Below are 24648 nucleotides of genomic sequence, written 5' to 3' on the forward strand. Positions count from 1 at the left end.
AATAATATTCACCTAATGGATCATGAACTTCTAGTACTTCTTACAAATCCCACGTTCAGAAGGAGACTCAAAGGCCACATAATATTTCTTTAGGTTATATACCCTGTTGTATCATTCGACACTCCTGACTCCCTAGAACTCTCCCTTTCTGTGTTCTCTGGATTATCTTCTCTCTTGGTTTTCCTCATATCTTCTGAGCACACGTCACGTTTCTTAGTAGACACTTTCTTCTCAATTAGCTGCAAAATGTCTTTGTTGCTCCTCTTATTCTATGTCTTCCTTCTTAGAGAGCCTGCCAAACTGATTATTTTAAAACCATCTAGGGAATAATGACCCCTCAGATGGCTATCTGGATCTCCTGACCTATATATCTAATTATCCACTATGTATTTCTACCTCATAGTCTCTTTAGTTAATATCAGCAAATTGGTCAATCCAGCAGTATATGAGGAATATATTAGTCTTCCTAGACTTTTTCCCATTTACTCATTTCTCGTATTCAATTAATTATCAAGTACTATCAGTTCTACTTCCTAGCCCTCCCCACTCCTGCTATCATCACTACCATTTTCTTAGTTCAGGCCCATTATCTCTTACCTCCCTCAAATCTGTCTTACTCATTATAGCCAGACTGACTTTTTAAAGTATAAATCAGATCCTTCTCTTCTCCTACTTAAGGTTCTTCAATAATTCACTCTTGCTTATAGATTAAAACCCAGATCTCTTAGCTTGGCACTTAAAAAGCCATCATTATACAAACTTTGTCTGCTATGATTTCCCTCTCAGAGATTCCCTATTACCCCCCATATTAAGATCCTGTGTGAACTGATTTTAATTCAACAAACAAGACATGAGCATCTATGCCTCCATGCCTTTGCATAAGCTGTTTTCTCTTTTTGGTGTTTTGTGTGTGTCATAACTTCTTCATTATCCAGTACTGCTATAACAGTATTATCACAAGTGAATGGCTTTAAAAAACAGAAATGTATTTTCTCACATTTAGAAGGCTAGAAGTTCAAATTCAGGCACTCAGGGTGTGTGTGTGGTGAACAATGGATCAAATTGTAAGACACCTTTCTTACTGTAGGCAGCATCAAAAAAACCTGAAGGTTATCACCCTGTACTGTGGGCTAGGGTGCAATCCAGGGCCTGCCTGGAGGTGAGATGAAGACAAATGAATGGGCACGTGCCTGTTAAGAAAAGGCTGATCAAGAAAGAATTACACCTAGGCCTGTACTTAAATTTGCAAGGCAAGAGAAAGTACCGTGAATGAAGAATTCAAACAAATTGCACTACGTTATAGAGTCACTGTGAGCCGTGATCGACTCAACGGCAGTGGGTTTTAAGGTGAAGGAATGAGCCTTTTTCCTCGTGCTGTGTTCTTCCCCTACCCTAGGCCTGAAATAGCATCCCCGGACACTGTCCAGGGCACAGCCTTGGTATAAAATCCAGTAGCATCTGAAGGGGACGACTTGAGGTTTTAATCAGCAAAGCATCATAAGGTGCTACTTCTTTTCTCCCTTACAAAGGATTAAAAAGTGAATATTTATACTATGCATCTTCTGAGATTAGCCAGTTATTACTGTCATATAAATTTAACTGGAAAGGAAGTTAAAAATGTCCTTGGCACAAGGGACCAAAGAATAAATGTTACTTAAAGGAGCAAGGAGCTTGAAATTGAATCTAGCTCAATGTCTTCATATTTTTACAGATGAGGAAACGGAACTAAAAGCTTATGCTATCTCCATTATTATAACAATGTTGCTCCTGACTTATTTAACTTTGATTCAAATGTATATAGTCAATGGACTTCATGTAGATAAAGAAAAGAACAATGCAACTGTACACTATTTGTTTATCCACTCAAAAGTATACTCTTTGTGAGCAGGAATTATGTCATATATCTTTGTACTCTTGTGAGTGTCTACCCGTGGTTGGAAAGAATAAATAAGACACCTGCAATACACTTTGCAGAGTGTCCAGCATGTAGTAAGAGCTAAGTAAATGCCTTTGTATTTTTTTAATTTAATATTAGCATTATTATTATTATAAATGTCTATGCATAAAAAATGCATAAGGGGTCCTCAATATCTGATTTTCATTGCATTATGCATATGGGTTAAAAATATATATTTTATGTCCTTAAAATCCCTTTCTATTTGAAAGAACATTTAAAAAATTACAGAGTTCTTATCTGCTTAGGGCACTTTAAGTAAATGAGTAAAGATGAAAGAATCCCAATTAGTTAAAAATTACCCAGCGAATTTCTTCTTAAGCATAGGAAAAGCCAACAGACCTGAGATTCATGATTCCTAAGGATAATATTTCTAATGAAAATACAAGATCTTGTATAACAAGAACTTAAGTTCACAAGAGCTGCAGTGACTGCTGGAGCTGGGATGTTGGGGTCCATACCAATGACCAAGGGCTGCAAATCCTGAAAGCAGAATGTGACTTCCTTTAGGAGACGTTACACAGAAAAAGAATATCAAAACATTAAAAGAAATGAACCACAGTCTTTTTTTTCTGTTATCAAAAGATTTTTTTTTCCTCAAATCTTCCAAGCTCTACAGCACCTTTCCCCTTGCTACTTTTGTATTATGTAATTAGCATATAATTATGTGCTCTTTCACACTGGAAAGAGCATTCTTTTATTAATGACTCTTTGAAAAGTTCCTTATTATTTATCTTTGAATGTGAGTTTGAAATCAAATGGCTTTTATGACTCTTTTTAACTTTAGAGTTCTTAAAAGAAGTAGAAGAGATGGTTAAGGATGTCACATACAGTCACAAATTTCCCACTTATAGAGTAAGAAATAGGGTTTAGGAAACAAATGTTGCATCCTCCATTCTCTCCAGATTAAATGTTTGGGGTTTTGAAGAACATGTATGTAAAATATTGATGTTCCAACAAGGGATCTCTGCTCCTTGCCTTTTCCCCATATTGGGAAAAGAATGTGGGTCAGAATAAAGTAAAAGCTTCCTGAATCTAGTACAAAGAGAGGAGAAAACAATCTGGATTTACAGTAAGTATAGTGTGGGCTCCTAATTGGCCTTCTATGAGGAGTTCAGCCAGCCCTTGATCTGTAATCCATCCTGGAAGGCTACCACTCATCTCTGCTGAGGCCAAGCAATCCTTATCACTATTTTTGGCTGACTGCTTTTTTTCTAATATTAGGCTGACTAGAGCACTCCAGATTAAATATGGACAATTATAAGAACATGTACATTATTGCAAATTTTAATCATTTTTTGAGCCATTTTGCTTCCCCCAATAATTCCACAAGGCCAACATATTTTACATGAGAGACACAAATAGCTTTGGCTGAGAACAGCTCTTCGGTTACTTTGTAATCTATTTCTGCTTAACTTCTGGACTTTCCCATTCATGGCAGGGTGCTGCCTAACCAGGGTTCCAGTGGTTGCTTGGCTCTACCTTATTCAAGATTAGTAAGTAGACAGTAATGCCAATGACAAAATAACAATCAGGTTTCTTCTCGATAATATTGTTGCTACATGTGCATGGCAGATACTATGTCTGTCCAACACTCTACTGTGGTGGCAAAATAATATTGTGCCCAGAGCTGTTTCAAGCATTTTTCTTATCTCCTATACTTTTTGCTCTTTTTCAGTGGAGACGGAAGAGTAATAATCACCTAATGACTCTGAAAAATGGTTGCTTCTTTTGTGGCAGCAAGGATAATCACCTAACTTGTTTTGTGAGCCAAACTAACGTTCATAATCGCACATCTTTTTTGCCTAGCCTTTGGGAATGCCATGATATTCCTGTAGTTGAAATCACCTAGGTAGCTCCATTTCAGAAGCAAATTTTTTTTCTTGTGGGTGGGGGAAAAAAAAAAAAAATAACAATATAGTTTGATTGTACTCAAGAAGCTCCTACTTTCAAGCCTTCTTCTATTTTCTTATATATGATGACTTTTCTTTTTTAAATGAGAATCATTGGCTCTTAGAGTGGGAAGGGATCTCAAAAGTAATTTAATCTAACCAACTGTTGTTACATAAATCCTCTCTACAATACCTTAAATGAGATCCTTAATTACACCTGTTCTCCAAGGTAAATGAGATAAAGGAAAGATAAGAATGGATAATGCCTTATCACTAAAACAAACTATAGGATCTAAATTTGGTCTTCCCTCTCATGAGTCCCCAGTCCCTCATCCATCTTGTTTCATTACATTATCAAGAATTTATGAAGCAGAGACTAAATTTTAAGCTCGGATCATTGAGAATATGGCCAAGAAGGCCAACAGGGAGTGAAAAAAAGCACTTCTAAAACAATTTACTGTAAGAATTGAGATCATATGGTCTTGACCTTTTCATTTCAATGATCCAGAAAGTTAAAGGTATTTTTAAAGGTCTACCTCATATGAACAGAACTACAAAATTTTTTATCACTAGTACTTAAGAATAAATTAAATTATCCAGTATAAAGTTATTAATGTGTACAGGTTAAAAGAGCAGGTTCTGGAATAAGACTGTGTAGTTTGAACCCTGGCTTCCTCATTAATTTGCTATATGACCTTGAAAAGTCATGTAACTTTTCGAAGCTTCAGTATACGCATCTGTAAAAAGGAGATAATAATATTATCTTCCTCACAGGGCTATTAAGAGGATTAAATGAGCTAATTCACGTAAAGCACTTTGCTCAGTATATGGCATATGTTCTAAGTGTCCAATAAATATTAGCTTCCCCATGTCCACTGAAGCAAATTAAAACATAGAATTTAGTTGAAAAGAGCTAACGATTTTATTATTATTTGTTTCAGAATCTCAAACCTTAAATGAATTTCTACAAGTGCTATTTTGGACTGACAATTAATAGTGTTATCAAAAAAAAAAGTTTTTACATTGTCAGGATATTTTTAGCAAATCAATATCTATTATATCACATGCTAACTCATTGGATAATACAATTATTCTAATAACTGATCATACTCTCTGAATTTTGGAGATGGTAAGCAAATCTTTAGAGTCAAGAATAACTCAACAAAATATAATGTCATTACTTATGCTATTTGAAACTTGGTCAATTCTGTGTATGTCTGGTCAGCCAATACACTAAAGATATTACTTGATAGAACCAAATTAATCTGGGTAAGAAATATGTCTAGAAAAAAAAATTTTAATTACTATTTTCAACCAATATCACAAATTAACTAGCATCTAGTTTTATGTTACTTGTTAACAAAATTCCTCCTTATACCATTATTGTATTCTATTCCCCAATTATCCAATTCTAATCAATAGCGTGCTTTCCTCTCAGGGCAACACACACACAAACACATAACACACTCCAGAAAAAAAACAAAAACCTTCATTTGCTAATTCTACCAAAAAAAAAAAATTCAAATTATGCCATTTTAGAATATCCATGTAGCTAATTAGAAATTCAAAGAATAGAGTTAATTTTTCTTCTCTCCCATTCCCCAGTGGTCAATCATTACATAACTAAAATACAGCATTGTTTGAAGAATATTCTTTTTGTATTGATCCTGACATTCTGAAACTTCTCTGAGTAACCCATTACAATGATTGCAAACTTTAACCATTAGAAAACTATTTAGTGATCCAGACATCAGGAAGATCAGATTACTTTCTTTCATAAAACTGGAAGGATCTTAAAGATTTTTAAAAGAGTCACACAGAAAATAAATTCTATTTCTTTCATAATCTATTTCATTTAGAGTACATCAGAAGAATGCAGACTGGAGTCATCTTCCCAACATTCAACATGCATCCTCAGACATTATTCTTAGTGTCCATGACAGAACAAATAATGTTTATTTATCAGATAACATGATAGTTGATGGCGATCCATAGAAGTGAAATAAAAGTGTACTATGAAAAAATGAATTAGGAAGAATATGGAAAAAATGTGCTAAGTAAAATTATACTCTCTCCTATCTACAACCACTTCTTAAAGATATTATTGCACTTGCCCCATGCTTTATTCATTCAGAGACATTTTACTTTCTCAGATTGGCTGTCCACTTACCCTAGTTGTTTTCACTTTATTCCCAGAGGAACAGCTCCATCCTTTCCGATCGGGAAGAACTTTACATTCCTCTCCCTCAAGACATGGTTGCATATGGCACCACCATTTTTGTTCCACTATTGAAGCTACAAGAGATATAAAAATCAGTTAAATGTTTTCTACTTGGGCCTGTTAATTCTCTGGGTGTACATTTAAAGAGGAACAAAAGACACGCATTTTTTTTTTACCACTGGGTAGACTAGGTTCTAAGACATCCTTCTGGTTTTGGCCAAAGGGAATAAATCTTTGTAGATTTCCTGACTAAAAGAAATTTTCAAGTGTATTTGTCTTCATGAAAACTAATACACTGAAAAGAAGTTATGTGACTGTGTACACACACGTACGTATATAAACATAGAGCAAAATGGGCCCCGGAACCAGTGTACAGTCAATATTTTAGAATCGATATAAAGTTTCCAAAAAATCGGCTGAAAATTAGGAAGGCATGAGTTAAAGTTAACACAATTTTGTTTTCTGTTTTGTTTTTGTTTTTAACCATGGCCAATAACCATCATCACAAGGAAAGCACCATGCTAATATAAGCATGTAACAAATAATTATTTACGCTAACATTAATTAAATAGACTCATAAAAGAATTATATTCTAATTAGATGAAATGTCAAGTAAAGAAACCAATATTTGAATGCATCTTTATCAAAATCAATATTTTATTCACAATGAAACATTCACTCATTTATATGGTACTTATTTTTTCATTCTTAAAAATCATCCATGGATTTAAAAATCTATATTATTATCATGTATTTTCATCTTTTTTTCTCAATTAATTTGTGCACAACCCCCAGGAAATCAATATTTCAAGGTATCTAAATAAGAAACACATTGACTTGTTTCTTGGAATCTTATTGTAAGGGGCTTGCATAGGGACTTGGATGCCCTTTCAAAAAACCTTAGATTTCAAAAAACTCCCAAATAACCTCATTCAACCTTTTGATCTGTACTGTGGTCCCCAGGATTGGCCCCAGTCGGCAAATTATAGTGAGGTTCCAGTTCTAAACATCCCCCGCCACACTATCATGATAAACAAAGGAAGAAGTCGCACCATCCACACAAGATGGAGCAGCCCGCGTGGTGCCTGCCACCTGCCCAGGGAAGCAGGAGCACTTGACGGTTTGTGACCGTTCTTCTATCTTGTTCTTATTACAGCATCTGTGGAGTGCCACCACCTCACAAGTTCCTGTTTTAACATGGTGAGCTGCACAAACAAAAACAAAAGATAAGACAACATTGAAAAAGTTTTGGACACTTCCCCTCCCATTTTTTTAATTAGAAGTACATTAAATATAGCTCTATAAGGGATCCACCATGCATGAAACTAGAAATACAACGATGCTAACTCCATAATGCAGATTTGATTTCTTTTCTAAATGTGGTAGGACCATCTCTGTCAGTAAAAGCTTGGTGAAGCAGGAACAATTAGTGACTAGATTAGAATGAGCTGTTAAAACAGCCTGAAATATAGAGGCAATATACAATGCCGTCAAAACCATATTTATTTGCAGATGACTTTTTTCACACTGTTTTGTTCAGCATGTTAATCAAAATATGGTAAAATCCTTTAGCCAAGGTGCCCTGCAATGTGACCCAGAATAGCTCCAGGCTCAAAGCAGTGATAAAAATTATATTCTTTTTCTGGGAGAAGAGTGTGAGAGGCAGGCAGGGAATTTTTTTTGTAAAAAGTAGAAGGCAGAGGGTGGGTGCCCACCTCCTCGGTATTCTTCTACTCAATCTCCCTGAAAATCAGCTAATTGGGTGGCTCTCGAAATTGCTGCCATTTTCTTCCAGCCAACCACAGAACTGAGAATCATCGCTTTCCATTTTGCCTGAGGGGACATTTGCCACCAAGTGGCACCAAACCCCAGCCAGACCTTGATGGATTTATATCTGGCATCCAGGTGCTTGGAGACCTAGCCCAATAAGCCATGAGGGTCCCGTGCCCACTTCATTAACTTCACAATAAGGTCACTGAGCTTTTGGAATGATTAGAAATTTTTAAACCCCACTTATCACACTATGGAAGGGTTCTTCTTCAAAGTGTTGTCTCTACTATGAAATGACAGAATAAAATGCTCATCCACCAAACATTTAAACTGCTTAAAATCAGCATTTGTTAAAAGATTATGGTTTCAATAAATTTTTAAAATATGATTAATATAAAAACAGAAATTTAAATAGAAAACTAGGAGATTTGAAGTTGTTTAATGTTATGAACATATTAAGACTCATTGTAAATGAGGTCAGCATAGCACACATTGATATTAACTTTTCTTTTGGGGATAAGAAGATTCAGTCGGCAGTCACTTAGGTTAGATGGCTGATTTAAATTTTTCTCATAAAACAGAGCAAATCACACACATTTTCCACTTCTCTCGTCCCTCCATGTGAGACCAAGAAACTCCGGTGTGGCATATAGCTTTACTACACAATCCTTAAAAGAAGTTTCAAGAGGCAGATACTATTTCTAGTTTCACAATGAGGATTTTTCTGCCATTGTAGACACAAATGGGTATGTATGTAGTCTGTGTTTGATTCAAACTCAAATTTTATGTCTATGAAAGCTCAAAAATTAAAAGACCCAAACTTCTATTCCTATCCTCCTACTCTCTGGAAAATGTTTTATTAGCTAAGAACAATTAAGTCTGTTATAAGTTGCTGAATGCTTTATCTTATATTATACAAGTCAATATACTGCTTTCTACACTGTACTTCACTTAACTGAGTAAAAACCATGCACTGGGTTTGTAACAATGAGAAAGAGAAACACAGTCCTGGCCCTGAAAGAGCTTATATTCCTGTAGGGAAAATGAAAAATAAACACCTAAATTAATTATTAAATAAGAAATTTTAGACTTTTAAACTTCTCAAAGGACATACAGCAGAATAACATGATTGAGAGTAATTAAGCAGGGAGAGAAGGCATATTTTAGCAAGAGTCTCTGGGAAGACCTCTCTGAGGAGGTAACCTAAATGATAATGATGACAAGGAAGATCTAAGAAAAGAAAAAAAAAAAAATTCCAAGCAGAAGGAGCAGCAAATTATAAGGCCCTGAGATAGAAAAAAGAATTGTGTGTTCCCAGGACAGAAAGATGGTCAAGTGGTTGGAACATAGTTGAACAATTGAGAAGTCAGGAGAAACATGTCGGAACTGTAGGCGAACTTCACAGGGGCTGGTATGCCACCGTAAGGAGATTGAGTTTTATTCTCATTTGAAGAGGAAGCATTTGGGTGAATGCGGTATTCTCATTTAAGCTTTAGAAGTTTACTCAGGCTGCTCTTTGGAGGGCAGAAACGAATCCCTTCTTGCCCTCTTCAGGGCGAGAATGGATCAGAAGAGGGCAAGAATGGATCAGAGAGACCAGTTATGAAGTGGTTGCAGGAGTCTAGCTGATAAAGGATGGGACTTAGACTAGTCTAACAGCAGCAGAACCGGGGAAAAGAGGTAGGTTAGGTATATTTCAGTGTCGAGTTAGTTTGACTTGCTAATGGATTGAATGTGGGAAGTGAGGGAAAGAGGAATCAGGGATTATTTCTAGTCTTGGCCTGAGCAACAATAAGTTCTACTTACTTGAGCCAACGCAGAATAAAAATAAGATAGAAAATGTTATTTGAAATTTATATAATTCAAGGTGTCATAGATAATCTCTTATCTTGGAATGAAATACTAATTACATCGCTTAAATTTGGTATGTCAGGACTATGGTGAAGAAAGTGCTTCTTTCTTCTTGGAATAGAAAGGAGGTAAAAATGATGACCATATGGTACAATGGAGAGAAAGATAAGGCCATACTGCACTGGGAAAAAAAGACAGCCATGTCCCTCTTCAAACCTTCAGAGAACAAGAACAGTAGGTAATATAGCCTGGCAGACTTAGCTTTCCTGCCCTGTTCTTTCTTTTTATCGCCTATGAATGAAAATGCACAGACACACAGATTGAAGTTCCCAGTGACAAATGGAATTATGAGAAAGTCTCATCTCTTTTTCTTTTTAAAACTGAAATTGTAAAGCTTTAGGGGGAGAACGTAAAGACAGGAAGATAATTAACTTTTTAAAATAGTCAGACAGCCAGATAATCTTATGCTTAAAAGAGTTTGACGACATCAAACCAAAACCAAACACATTGCCGTAGAGTTGATTCTGACTCATAGCAACTCTCTAGGGCTGAGTTGAACTGCCCCATAGGGCTTCCAAGGCTGTAATCTTTACAGAAGCAGATTGCCACATCTTTCTCCCTCGGACCAGCTGGTGGGTTCGAATCACCAACCATTCGCTTAACCACTGCACCACCGGGGCTCCTTCTTGAAGACATGGGTAAAGAGAACACAAACTGTTCATTATTTTTATATATTTGCCAGGTAAATATGCCAAGTGAAGTGAGATACCCCAAAAGAGGCAGATGAGCCTTATAACAGAATTTAATTTGCATAATCATAACAGGGGTGTGTGTGTGTGTGTGTGTGTGTGTATGTATATGTAGTTTTCTTTTTGTCTGATGTGTATCTTTGTTTCCTATTATAACCAAATTCTTGTAGACAAACCTTCATGTAAACTGCTCAGTATGTGGTATGTGTTTAATAAATGGTAAACAAGTAATTTAAGAAGGTAAAACTAATTCCTGTGGTTTTCCTTTAAAAGGTTAATGAGACTGTAGGAAATTCAAGCAGTTATTAGAATTCAGACAGATTCAGATTCAGACAGAGCACATGATAAAGTAACCTAATCAAATATTAGGGCTTTCCAGATTAACAAAATAGGCTTCACAGAAGATCAGTTGGCACCATATTAAAATGATGCAAGACCCCCAGAGAAGATTTAAAAGAAAAAGAACAAACAAATAATATTCTTCACGTCACAATTCCCGAGTCACAAATAAAAGAAGAAAAAATTGACTTTTTTTCTGACAAGGATGTGATGCATAAATACAAAGAGTTGTCTCTTACATTTTTGTGCAATGACATCAGAGACATATAATAGGTTGCGTTAAGTTCACACGAAACAGAGATACCCCATCTCTAATTGTTGTCTTCTAAGGTTGTGACCTTATGTCTCAGCGCAGCTATAATATCGTTGGCTCTATTGTGCCCCAGAGATATGGCCTGAGGAGACTGCCTCTTACATCATATCTTAATACTCTTAAATGTTTTGCAAAGCTATTATGACTGGTATATTCTGGCATGAAGTCCTGTAATGCACTTTACCGAAATCATTGTTTACAACTTTTTTTTTTTTTAACATGTTGAAAGGAATTTCCCCATAAGAAAAAAGAATCTAGATCAAATGGCATTTAGTTTGTATGTATGCCTAGGTTAAACACACACACACAAGATAAATAAAATTCAATACATATGTATTTCCGTAATATGCTCCAGTTAATTCTTTTATTCATCACCTGTGAACCAATAATCTAATACATAGATAAGGGATAAATGAGTTTCAGTAGAATAAGATTTATATAAATTATCCACCTTGAGTAGTGGGTTGCTGGCCTTAAGTTCATATGAGCACAAAATTATGAATATCTGAGTCTTTATGTAAAAATAATTCATTCACTCTAGAAAGAATTTAAGGAATAATGGTAATAGCTAACATTACGGAGCATTTATTGTGTGCTAAACATTATTTCATTTAATCATCACAGCAGCCACTGAAAAGAAAACTACAGTTATTTCCAGTTTAAAGATGAAGAAATTGAGCCAGAAATGTTAACTAGCTTACCAAAGATAAACAAGCTAGAAAAGGACAAAACTAAAAATCAGAGTCCAGGTAGTTTGCTTCTGGAAACCATGATCTTAACCACCATCCTATACTACCTGTTCTCTGGAGCTCAGATACAATTTTAGATGGTGCAGAGGAATACAGTATCAATATCTCCACACGTCATCAGTGGTAGTCTAGAAGAGACATGGACTCTGAAACTGAAATATCTGGGTCCAAGCTCAGTTTGGCCTACACCATGACCTCACAAAAACAACATACTTTAGTAAAGAAGTCTTGGTGGAACAACAGCGTAGTGCTTAGCTGCTAACTGAAAGATTGGCAGTTATAACCCACCCAGCAGCTCTGTGGGAGAAAGACTTGGCAATCTGCCTCTGTAAAGATTACAGCCAAGAAACTCTATGGGGCTGTTCTACTCTGTCACATGGAGTCACTATGAGTAGGAAATCGACTAGATAGTGCCCACCCACATACTTGAGTAAACCCTTAAGCCAGTCTATTTACCTCCCAAAGAGCTGGTTTGTTCATGTCTAAAATGGCCCCACAGAGCCCTCGTGAGCACCCAATAAGACAATGTATGTGAAAATGCATTGAAATTGTATACAAAACATGTTGCTGTAGAGTCGATTTCAACTCATTGCGACCCTATAGGACTGAGTAGAACTGCCGCGTAGGGTTTCCGAAGAGTAGCTGGTTGATTCGAACTGCTGACCTTTTATTTAATAGCTGTAGCTCTTAACCACTATGCCATCAGGGCGCCACTGATATTGGACCTTTATTTTTACTATTAACATAATTAATGAATATCGAAATAACACATGTATATAATGACACAACATGTATATAAGCTATAAATACATGACTGTTAGAGAAAGTCACCTACATTTTATAGAAGATCTAATTTTACATTTCAAAAAAAATGCTTATATAAATACATAGTTATGTTGACATGAGAAGCACGTAAAAAAATACAATCTGATACTTCAGCATATAAAAAAAAACTATAATCTGATACTTTAGCTACCGGAGGAGAGTAAATTTAGCATTAAGTCGTGAGTTTGTTCCTAGCTGGTTTAATTCTCCATTAGATTTCAGTTTTTATTTGTATTCTGATTTGTCTCATTGATTCTGAAATTTTGTTTGTCTCCATATACACCTATTTAATAGTTTTACCCAGCTTGACTAGCTCCCCCGAGAGTCTGCATTACACCTTCTAAGCAGAAATACAGCATCACCTACACGCACCAATAGGCATCTGAAATGCAAGCTAGTTAGTGGATGTAGTGGATGTAGGTTGTTGTAAATCACTTTGAATGGAAAAAATGTGCTGAAACAAAAACTTTTTGAGACAGCTAATTTCTCACTTTAATTCCTTAGAATGAGAAAATAGTGCATATTTTTAGCCTTTCATGCTGAAGCAATCTAATTAAAAGAAATGGTCATTTGAATAGCTGAATGAAATTTCAAAAGTTTCCATAATTTACGAAGTCAGGATGATCAGGGAGGAAATAGCCAAGTGCCAATGACGTTTTTCCAAAGCCTGTGTTCTAAAACTGTTCCACATGTACATAAAAAAGAAAACTAGTGGGCCAGGGGATATTGTTGTCGTTGTTAGGTGCCATCGACTCAGTTCTGACTCATCGTGACCCTATGCACGACAGAATGAAACAGTGCCCAGTCCTGAACCATCCTTACAATTGTTGTTATGCTTGAGCTCGTTGTTGCAGCCACTGTGTCAATCTACCTCTTTGAGAGTCTTCCTCTTTTCCGCTGACCCTGTACTCTGCCAAGCATGATGTCCTTCTCCAGGGACTAACCTCTCCTGGCAAAATGTACAAAGTATATAAGACACAGTCTCGCCATCCTTGCTTCTAAGGAGCATTCTGGTTGTACTTCTAAGACAGATTTGTTCATTCTTTTGGCAGTCCATGGTATATTCAATGTTCTTCCCCAACACCACAATTCAAAGGTGTCAATTCTTCTTTGGTCTTTCTTATTCATTGTCCAGCTTTCACATGCATATGATGTGATTGAAAATACCACAGCTTGGGTCAGGCGCACCTTAGTCTTCAAGGTGACATCTTTGCTCTTCAACACTTTAAAGAGGTCCTTTGCAGCAGATTTACCCAATGCAATGCGTCTTTTGATTTCTTGGCTGCTGCTTCCACGGCTGTTGAGTGTGGATCTAAGTAAAATGAAATCCTTGACAACTTCAATCTTTTCTCCGTTTATCATGATGTTTGTCATTGGTCCAGTTGTGAGGATTTTTATTTTTTTTATGTTGAGGTGCAATCCATACTGAAGGCTGTGGTCTTTGGTCTTCATCACAAAGTGCTTCAAGGCCTCTTTACTTTCAGCAAGCAAGTTTGTGCCATCTGCATAACGCAGGTTGTTAATGAGTCTTCCTCCAATCCAGATGCCCCGTTCTTCTTCATATAGTCCAACTTCTTGGATTATTTGCTCAGCATACAGATTGGATAGGTATGGTGAAAGAATGCAACCCTGACGCACACCTTTCCTGACTTCAAACCAATCAGTATCCCCTTGTTCTGTCCAAACAACTGCCTCTTGATCTATGTAAAGATTCCTCATGGGCACAATTAAGTGTTCTGAAATTCCCATTCTTCGCAGTGTTATCCATAGTTTATTATAATCCACACAGTCGGATGCCTTTTTATAATCAATGAAACACAACTAAAAATCCTTGTGGTATTCTCTGCTTTCAGCCAGGATCCATCTAACATCAGCAATGATGTCCCTGGTTCCATGTCCTGTTCTGAAACCAGCCTGAATTTCTGGCAGTTCCCTGTCGATATGCTGGTGCAGCCGTTTTTGAATGATCTTCAGCAAAAGATAATTCAAAAAAAAAAAAAAAAGACCTTCAGCCAACTGACTGGAAGAGATCCATATTTATGCCTATTCCCAAGAAAGGTGATCCAACTGAATGTGGAAATTATAGAACAATATCATTAATATCACACGCAAGCAAAATTTTGCTGAAGATCATTCTCTAAAGGATAGTAACCCTATAATTTCAATTTAACAGCACTGTCTCTCAAAAAAAAAAAGCAAACCCTCCACCAGAGGCTGTCCCCTAGTCTACTTTTAAGACATGAAGGTAAAGCAGAAGATTCACTCCTGCGAGAATTTTTAGATTCATTGCCCCTCAGCACAATCACGAACATTTGCTACATCCACATTTTAAAGGAGAATTGATATTGAGAAAGATGAAATGAAAGAAATAGTGGCCCCTTCACAAACTGTTCTGCAACATGGGCTTGGAAAAGAGGAAAGAGACCAACCAAATTCCTGTCTGTGGAACTTGAATTAAAAGTCAAAGAAGTACCAGGTGGCATAAGGAGTTAAGTGACCCAGTGAGAGCTTTGCGCTCGCCTTGTGGTGCGGGACAGGAACTCAGGGGAAGCAGGTAGGAGACAGAACTAACCACAGCCACAGAGAGCAGCAAGTCCCATGAGCTGCCTGGGTGTCCGCCCTTTCTGAGGTCTTGCTGAAATTTTTCCTGAATTCCTAAAAATACCCTAATGCGAGAGGCTTCAATTAGCCCCATTTTCCCTGAGGTAATTCAAGGATGTCTCTGTTTCTTGACCCAAAAATATGCTGACTAAACTATTTTTAATTAAAATTACAATTCTCAAAGGCTATTTATCAGCCAGAATTGTTTTCTACCCCTCCTTTTAGAGACAGAGCAAATTTCCATCTTCATAGACAGGATTTAGAAAATTCTCAGTTCAACAGTCACTTTCAACTCATGCGTTATAGTGAAAACTGATGTTTCCAGTGATGACCTGAAGGTCATCACCAATTACAATAAAAGAGAAAAGGGTCCAATGTGTTTTTAAATTTGTTCTAAGGCAAGGGCAAAAAAAGCAGATTTTCTGCTTAATCCTAAATTACTCAAAAAATATGAAGAATCAGAACAGCCCCAATCCCCAAACACTGTAAGAGTTACACAGTTCTTTTATGATTAATAATATTCTTCAAAGTGTTCTTCAGAAGGATTGTGGTGTAGCCCAAGTGCTTCTTGAGGAAAATGACACAGGGAGTAGAAGAGAAGTGAGCGAAAAAATGGGAGACTTGGACTCCAGTGTATAGCTCTCTCTGTCCCTAAAGAGGGTAACATTGAATGAGTAAGTCACTTAGCTCTCCAGGTCTCTTTCCTTACCTGCAAAATGGAGAAATCAGACTAGATTAAGGCTCCTTCTAATTCAAAAATGCCAGGAGTTTATGAAATGATTAGATTTCTTTATAATGAGTATAATATATTAGACCTATCAGAAAATGGAAGTCCAAGTAAAATAGATATTTTAATCTCTTTGAACTAGCACAAATTAACTTCATTATGTCACTAAACTTAATGAGAAACTGAAAAAGTGGTTTATGAAATTTATATTTGGGGTATATTTCTTATCTACATGAAGTAGCAATTCTTAACTGCATGGCATAATATTCACTATAACGTCAACCTGTACCCCCATATTGCTTTACATACGAAATATTTCAATAACTGTTGATTTTATGAGAGAGATCAAGACTATAATGTAATCAAGCACAGTGGTTTAGCTGAGGATTCTCAAGTCAACTGGCCTAGGTTCAAACCCCAGTTTTAAAAGAGAATACCTTGCTATTCCCCAAGCCCCCTTTTTTTATACTTCTGGAACACTCCTACACTACATTTCCCAGCCTCCTTTGCAGTTAGGTGTGAGCATGTGGTACATGGAATGTGGGCCCATTACCTGCTAGTATAGAGTCGATTCTGACTCATAGTGACCCTATGTGACGCATATGTGGACAGGGTGAAGTATATTTCTTCAAAACCAGGACTATAAAAGCACCCCAATCAGTCAGCCACTCTCGCTCTTCCCCTTCCAGGTACATGTCAATGCCCAGGGTGATCTTGGAAACCATATGTTGAAGATTGTAGAGCCACCACCAGCCTGGGTCCCTGAGTGACTGTTTCTTCTTAACAGAGGCTCACCCTCTGCCACCAACTGAATTTCAAGTGTACATGAGTCAGAGGCCAACTTGATTGCAAGCCAAAAAAAACAACTACTGTAACAGATACACAAACATAGTCTATGTTAAGTCAATGAGATTTCAATGACTTATGCACAATGAAACAAAATACTGCCCAGTCCAGCACCATCCCCATAATTAGTTTGGCAGATCAGTTGTGATCCACTGGCCTTTCTTCCTAGTCCATCTTAGTCTAGAAATTCCACTGAAACCTGTTCAGCATCATAGTACCACTCAAGCTACCACTGACAGATGGATGGTGGCTGCACATGAGGTGCACTGGCTGAGAATCAAACTCATATTTCCCACATGGTCTACCATTGAACCACCGATGCCTCTGTTGCTAAAGCAAACATTAACTAACATTTAATAATATTCCTATTAGCACTTCTAGGAAGGACTTTGGTACAACTCAAAATACTTCTTAATGGAAATGACATAGTGAGTAAAAAGAACAGAGTACAGAAAGACAAAACTTGTGAAAATGATTTCACCTCTTGATGGCAACTAGTATTTTTTTTTTAAAGTTTCAGCTCCTGATCTGTAAAATGGGAATTATAATCTAACAAAAGCATTGTAATGAAGATAAATTGGGTCACCATTCATAAACATGCTTATACCTGGTAAAAAGTATAACCTATAATTATTATGGAGACCAAGAAGACATAATTAGAATGTGGAAATTATCAAACAATATCATTAATATCACACACAAGTAAAATTTTGCTGAAGATCATTCAAAAGCAGCTTTGGCAATATTGACAGGAACTACCAGAAATTCAAGCCAGATTCAGAAGAGGACATGGAACCAGGGATATCATTACTAATGTCAGATGGATCTTGGTTGAAAGCAGAGAATATCGGAAAGGTGATTATCTGTGTTTTATTGACTATGCAAAGGCAATTGACTGTATGAATCATAACAAATTATAGATAACATTTGCCAAGAATGGAAATTCCAGAACACTTAATTGTGCTCATGAGAAACCTGTACATAAATCAAGAGGCAACTTTTCAAACAGAACAAGGGGATATTGCATGGTTTAAAGTCAGGAAAGGTGTGCATCAGGGTTGTATTTTTTCACCATTCTTATTCACTCTATATGCCGAGCAAATAATCCAAGAAGCTGGACTATATGAAGAAGAAAGAGCATCAAGACTGGAGGAAGACTCACTGACAACCTGTGTTATAAAGATGACACAACCTTGCTTGCTGAAAGGAAAGCTGACTTGAAGCATTTACAGATGAAGATCAAAAATCATGATCTTCAGTATGGATTATACCTCAACATAAAGAAAACAAATCCTCATAACTGGACCAATAAGCAACATCATGATAAATGGAGAAAAGATTGAAGTTGTCAAGGATTTCATTTTACTTGGATCCACAGTCAACACCCATGGAAGCAAATGACACATTGCATTGGGCAAATCTGCTGCAAAAGACCTCTTTAAAGTGTTCAAAAGCAAAGACGTCACCTTGAAGACTAAGGTGTGCCTGACCCAAGCCATGGTGCTTTCGATGGCCTCATATGCATGCAAAAGCTGGACAATTAATAAGGAAGACGGAAAAAGAATTGACGCCTTTGAATTATGGTGTTGGTGAAGAATATTGAATACACCATGGTCTGCCAAAAGAAAGAACAAAGCTGTCTTGCAAGAAGTAAAGCCAGGATGTGCCTTAGAAGCAAGGATGGTGAGACTACATCTCATATACTTTGGACATGTTATGAGGAGGGATCGGTCCCTGGATAAGGACATCATGCTTGGTAAAGTAGAGGGTCAGTGAAAAAGAGGAAGACTGTCAACAAGATGGATTGACAAAGTGGCTGCAACAATGGGCTGAAGCATAACAACAAATGTGAGGATGGCACAGGAGCAGGCAGTGTTTCATTTTGTTGGACATAGGGTCACTATGAGTTGGAAATGACTAGACGGCACCTAACCACAACAAGAAGACATTACTCAGAATCTGGAATTTATTTATACAATGCAGATATCTAAGAGAAAATCATAGATTTTTGGAAATCTAAAGAACAATGCTTGCAAGGTATATACAAATTTTTGTATGAGAGACTGACTTGATTTGTAAACTTTCAGTTAAAGCACAATAAAAAAATAAAATAAATCAAAAGAAAAAAATTTATCTTTTTTTTTTTTGACATTTTGAAAACATAATCCTGGTTCAAGATCACAGAGCTAAAGAGTGGAAGATTCATAATTTGAATACAGCTGTCTTGAGTGATATCACTTCCATTACTTTATCACTCCCTCCTCCTCAATCTCTTTGGTTGCCAAATTCCTCTAATACTGCCTATGATACACCTCCTAAACTTCCTTCTCGCTTCTACAGCTTCATTTCTAAGGATTTAGTTTAGGCATCCTTAGCATCCTTTCCTTGCATAACCATGAGGGCCTCCTGACAAGTTTTGCCTATTACTAGTCTCACCCCACCAACACACACACACATATACACAGACTACATGGTACACCCAGTTTCTACCAAGTCAATTTTGACTCAAGGCAACCCCACATGTATTAGAGTAGAACTGTGCTCCATAGGGTTTTTAATGGCTTCTTTTCAGAAGCAGATCACAAGGCCTATCTTCCAAGGAGCCTTTGGGTAGACTCAAACCACCAACATTCTAGTTAGCAACAAGTGCATTAACTTCCAGGGTAACCCCAAAACCAAACCCATTGCCATTGAGTCGATTCGGACCCACAGAGACCCTATCAGAAAGAGCAGAATTGCCACATAGGATCTCCAGGGCTGTAATCTCTGTGGAAGCAGACTGCCACACCATTCTCCCATGGAGCAGTCAGTGGGTTCAAACTGTCGATTTTTCAATTAGCAGCCAAGAGCTTAACCACTGCACCACCAGGCCTTCTCAACTGCCATGGTTGATCTTGCTAAAAGGTAGCCTATAGAATAAAACCATTTTGGGCTCTTCAATTTTCATAGGATGAATTCAAACTCCTCGGCATAACACAAGTCTCCTTCTATCAGTGCACCTCTGACTTCCCTGGTCTCACTTGACTGGACACTCTTGTTTTATCCCACCCTGAAGTCATATAAACTGTTTTTAGAATCTACTACACAGCACAGTCTTTCACATCTCTTTATCTTTGCTCAGTCCACCTCTTTCTTGACTTTTGCTACCACCTACATCATCTTTCACAATTTAGAACATCACATTACCTGTTTTATGAAATTGCTAATTAACCCCTCAGGCAGACAGGACAACATTCTCCTCTGAGTGACATTTTCTTAACTTGTTTCTGTAACACCTGTAACCATTTTCTGTTATTTTTTATATCTCTGTTTCCCCCTACTAAATTTTCAGGGCCAAATCCATGATTATTCAGCTCTGAATCTCCAGCATGTGGCACATTTTGAGATCCATAATAGAAAATCATTATGTTTGATGAATAAATGAATAAATGGTTTATTACGAGGTTCTCAAAAGGGGAAAAAAAAAAAGAAAATAACGTCATTTTTCCAGTTTAGGCTTAGATGGATTTTTTGGAAATTGTGAAAGCATTTGACCTTGCTTTTTTGTGGGCGTGTGTGTGTGTGTGTGTGTGTGCGCACTTATTTTTTTCTAATGGAGAGCCAAGTAGGGTTTCAGAAAGAAGGATTTGCTCAATGAGCCCTGCATTGGGAGGTCAGAAACCCTAGTTTTTATTTCTAGTACTGTCACAAAATGAAGATCCCTGGTGGTGCAGTGGTTAAAGTGCTTGGTTGCTAACCAAAAGGTCAGTAGCTTGAATCCACCAGCTGTTCTGCAGGAGAAAGATGTGGCAGTCTACTTCCATAAAGATTTACAGCCTTGGAAACCCTATGGGGCAGTTCTACTCTGTCCTATAGGGTCGCTCTGCGTTGGAGGCAACTTGACGGCAGTGGATTTGGTTTGGTTGGCCACAAAATGACTATTTATTCTTTGGCAAATTGGTTAATTGCTCTAAATCACAAATTATCATCTGTAAAATAAGAAAGTTGTCTATCTATAATGGCAGAACGTTTGATACTAGGCAATAAGAAAAAAATGTGATATCAGCTAAAGACATTTCAGCCAAAAAGAATTAGTACATTAGAGAATTAACTTCCAACATAATCAATGAAATCCTACTCATCAGAAAAGCAGTGTGACATTAGATGGACACAGAAGATCTTGATTTTGGTCTCAAATCTGTCAGAAGAATTCTTTGAAAAAATGACTTTACTTATTTGGACTGCAATTTCTTCAACTACAAAATTAAGAGAACTTCTAAGTTTCCTCACAGCTCTAAAAATGTATTTGATGGGGTACTATATATAAATCTACATGGATAGAGGAACGAAAGCCATTTGATTTTAGGAAATGATCATTCTCTGATAGAAGGATGAGTGTCTACTTTTTCCTATATCTAATTTTGCAGATTCATAATTCCATTCCCTTCCATATACTAAGAAGTTTTTCTACATATGGGAGAGAGACCTACAAACAGAAGAAATCAGTATTATTTAAGAATGAACAAAATCTTTGCCTTCTCACTACAATGCAGCAAAATCTATTCTTACACGTGGAAGGTTTGCTTTGTTCCTAGTGAGCGAGATGAAAAACAAATTTAGGTTATCTTTCCTCTATGCTTCAACAATTTCAGTATGGAACCTCTAGGTTCCTAAGTGTCACTGTAGATAAAAAAGATATAAATCCTAAGTAAAATTATTAAGTAAGACCAGACGCGGCTTTTTTACTTCTTAGAAGAAAGATGTTAGTAACTCTTTGAAACATTGTATGCTGTGCTATCTATCCATTTTATACTGTCATGTCAACTAAGTTCTTTGTTGTTGTTGCTGACAGCTTCTAAAAATGTCCTTTTAAAAAAATCACTCTAGAATACATTTATGATGTGAATTTCAGATTAAAATAAGGTAACAGCAAAGCGTAGTGGGAGGATCACTGGTTGGCCAGTCAAGAAATCTGTGTCCTTGTTTACACTCCACTATTAACTAACCATGAGATCTCAGCCAACCCATTCACACATTGAAGGTTCACCCAGTACTAAGTACCAGGCCCTGTGTTATCTCCTGGGAACAAGAAACTAAAGGGAAAAAAAAAAGTCTCTGCTCTCACGGAGCTTAGAAGGCAGTAGAGGGAGAGAGCCAAGTAAGAAAAAAGTGAAACAAAGTGTTAAAGAAACCATGTAGGAAATTTCCACAGAATGTACTAAGATTAAAAAACAAGGAGGAGTCAGTTTTAGTCAGGGAGGGGGCATGAGTGAGAAGGGAAGTTAAGAAAGAATTCATAAAGGAGATGATGCCTAGTTCAACTTTGCAAGATCTTTAAATGCTTGCCAAGCCACTTCAGCATCACAGGCCTCACTTAGCTGCCTTATCTCAACTAGATGACCTCTAACCTCCCTTCTGGTTCTAAATGCCCAAAAAGCTATGTGCATCTTTAATGCATCTTTCAGGAAAACAACATTTGTGTTTTGTTTACATGTATGAATATTTAACCACAATCAATGAGATGGATTGACACAGTGGCTTGCAACAATGGGCTCAAACTCAGCAAAGATTGTGAGGATGGCACAGGACTGGGCAGTACTTCTTTCTGTTGTACATAGGGTTGCTATCAGTCAGAACTGACTCGGTGGCACCTAACAAAAACAACGTAGGGTTCTGGTTTACTATCCAGAACCCTATATTGAAATATTTCTAATATAAATATTTCTAAAACACTTGCCTTGCTTCTTTAAACAGTCTATCCTAAACATAATTTAACCCTTCAGTATTAATCGTGGCCGTTACTATAAGCATCCGGTCCTGGGAAGTGCTGAAGGTGTAGCTTTATACAGATGCAAAAGCACAAGACATAATGTAAACTGTAGTAGCAAGGGGATGCTGACTAAGTGGTATCCCAGGAATGCATTTTCTTGAAAAGTTCCCTGGTGTTACTTTGTTATTTTAGTAATTTGTCTTTTTTCTCCAGAAAGTGAAGTGAACATGTACAGTAATATGCCCTCCTGGGCAGTGTAAAATGGCCACCATCCAGCAAAACTAATTAATGAATCAAAGGCAAAAGCAGCCTTCTGGTGGGAGGCAGCAGAGCATCTAATAGTCACCAGAGGGAATCAGACAGACGCTGGCTTTTCCACAGCTATTACTAGCTGTGTGACTAAGCAAGTTACTTACACTTAACTAGCTTCAGTTTCCTCATCTGCAAAACAAGAATAATAAACCTATTTCACAGTGTTTATGGGAGGATTAAACAAGATAAAGCTGATAAGGCTCTTAGCACTGCATCTGGCACGTAGACAGTGCTCAGTGATTATTGGCTGGTATCATCATCATTGAAAACCCTGGTGGTGTGGTGGTTAAGAGCTATGGCTGGTAACGAAAAGGCCGGCAGTTCAAATCCACCAGGTGTTCCTTGGAAACCCTATGGGGCAGTTCTACTCTGTCCTTTAGGGTCTCTCTGAGTTGCAATTGACTCAACGGCAACGGGTAATGGGTAGTCATCATCATCATCATCATGAATCCAGGGAGACTCATATTATTCTTGTGACAGCATCCTTTAGGATAACAGGTACAGCAAGTAGCAATGGTTTTATGTGAAACTAACTTATGGATCTAGACCTCAGCACATCACCTTCCTATCTAAGAGGCAGGAAACAAAACGAATGGTTACATAGACATTGAGAGCACAGATTCTACAACCAGACTACTTGAATTCAAATTCCACTTCTGCCACTTACTTGCTGTGTAGCCTTTACCAAGTTACCTAACTCTCTCTGTCCCAGTCTCCTCAACTGTAAAATGAGGAAAAATCATAGTACCTGCCTCTTCACACTGCTAAAGGAGTTCATTAATTAATACATATAAAGCTTTTGTAACAGTATCTGGCTGTATTAAGTATTCTGTATATTTTTGCTTTTGATAGTTTATTTAACATTTTTGTAAGTAACATAAAAGTAAATAGTATAAGGAATAACAATTTAACACCTTCGGAAAAGTAGGAGTTCCTGGGTGGTACAAAGGGTTAATATGCTTGGCTGCTATTCATAAGGCTGGAGGTTTGAGTTCACCCAGAAGCATCTCAAAGAAAGCCCTGGCAATCTACTTCTGAAAGACCAACCATTGAAATCTCTGTGGAACATAGTTCTACTCTGCCACACATGGGGTCGCTATGAGTTAAAGTCAACTCCACGCCAACTGGTTTGAAACAGTAGGCAGAAAAGTATGATCAATGGCAAGCGAGGAAGAAGATGGGGCTGGCAGTAATTTCTTGGGGTCACAACATTTCCATTAGGCTTCCTGAGGACATGGATAAAATGAGATCCTAAAAGTAAAATGTATATCTCTGTACTTTTTTAGGGCTCAGGATAAAGTTTAACTGAATTCAAAGTCCACGTCTTGATCACTGCTCTGCACCATCTAACCCAAAGTGGCATGGGATCAATATAGAAAAACTTTCAAGATGTTATTTCACCAAAACCACACTGTTGAACCTTATGACCTCATGATATCCATCCTCCAATGCTGAACCTCCTTCTCACCCAGGAAAGAACGTTAGTGACGCCTTGCTGACAGACACTTGCCACCATCCTCATCTCTGTCTTTCAGATGTGGCACTATGTCTCCCTCTCTTTCTAGCTCCCATTCTTTATCTCTTATGTACAACTTCATTCATTCAACTTTATAAAATGCTGATGGTATGCCAGACAAAGTCCCCGTCCTTGTGGGGAAAACGTTGACCAAACAATGACTTTGCTTGAAGGAAGAATAGGGGACTGATTCAGAACACAGGCTCTGGAGTGAGATCAATCTGGGTTTGGGCC

General features: G+C 37.3%; 1 protein-coding gene across 1 annotated transcript in view; it reads right to left on the reverse strand.

The window, feature by feature from the left end:
• Positions 1-24648, reverse strand: part of TAFA2 (TAFA chemokine like family member 2) — a 162957-nt gene that overhangs the window by 27935 nt on the left and 110374 nt on the right. The window contains exons 2-3 of the mRNA XM_049881582.1: positions 7120-7272; positions 6017-6141 (exon numbers count right to left, since the gene is read on the reverse strand). Of these exons, the coding sequence (XP_049737539.1) occupies positions 6017-6141; positions 7120-7272 (278 nt within the window). The remainder of the gene's footprint in view (positions 1-6016; positions 6142-7119; positions 7273-24648) is intronic.

This window comes from Elephas maximus, chromosome 4, assembly GCF_024166365.1.
Source record: "Elephas maximus indicus isolate mEleMax1 chromosome 4, mEleMax1 primary haplotype, whole genome shotgun sequence".
NCBI classification, from domain to species: Eukaryota; Metazoa; Chordata; class Mammalia; order Proboscidea; family Elephantidae; genus Elephas; species Elephas maximus.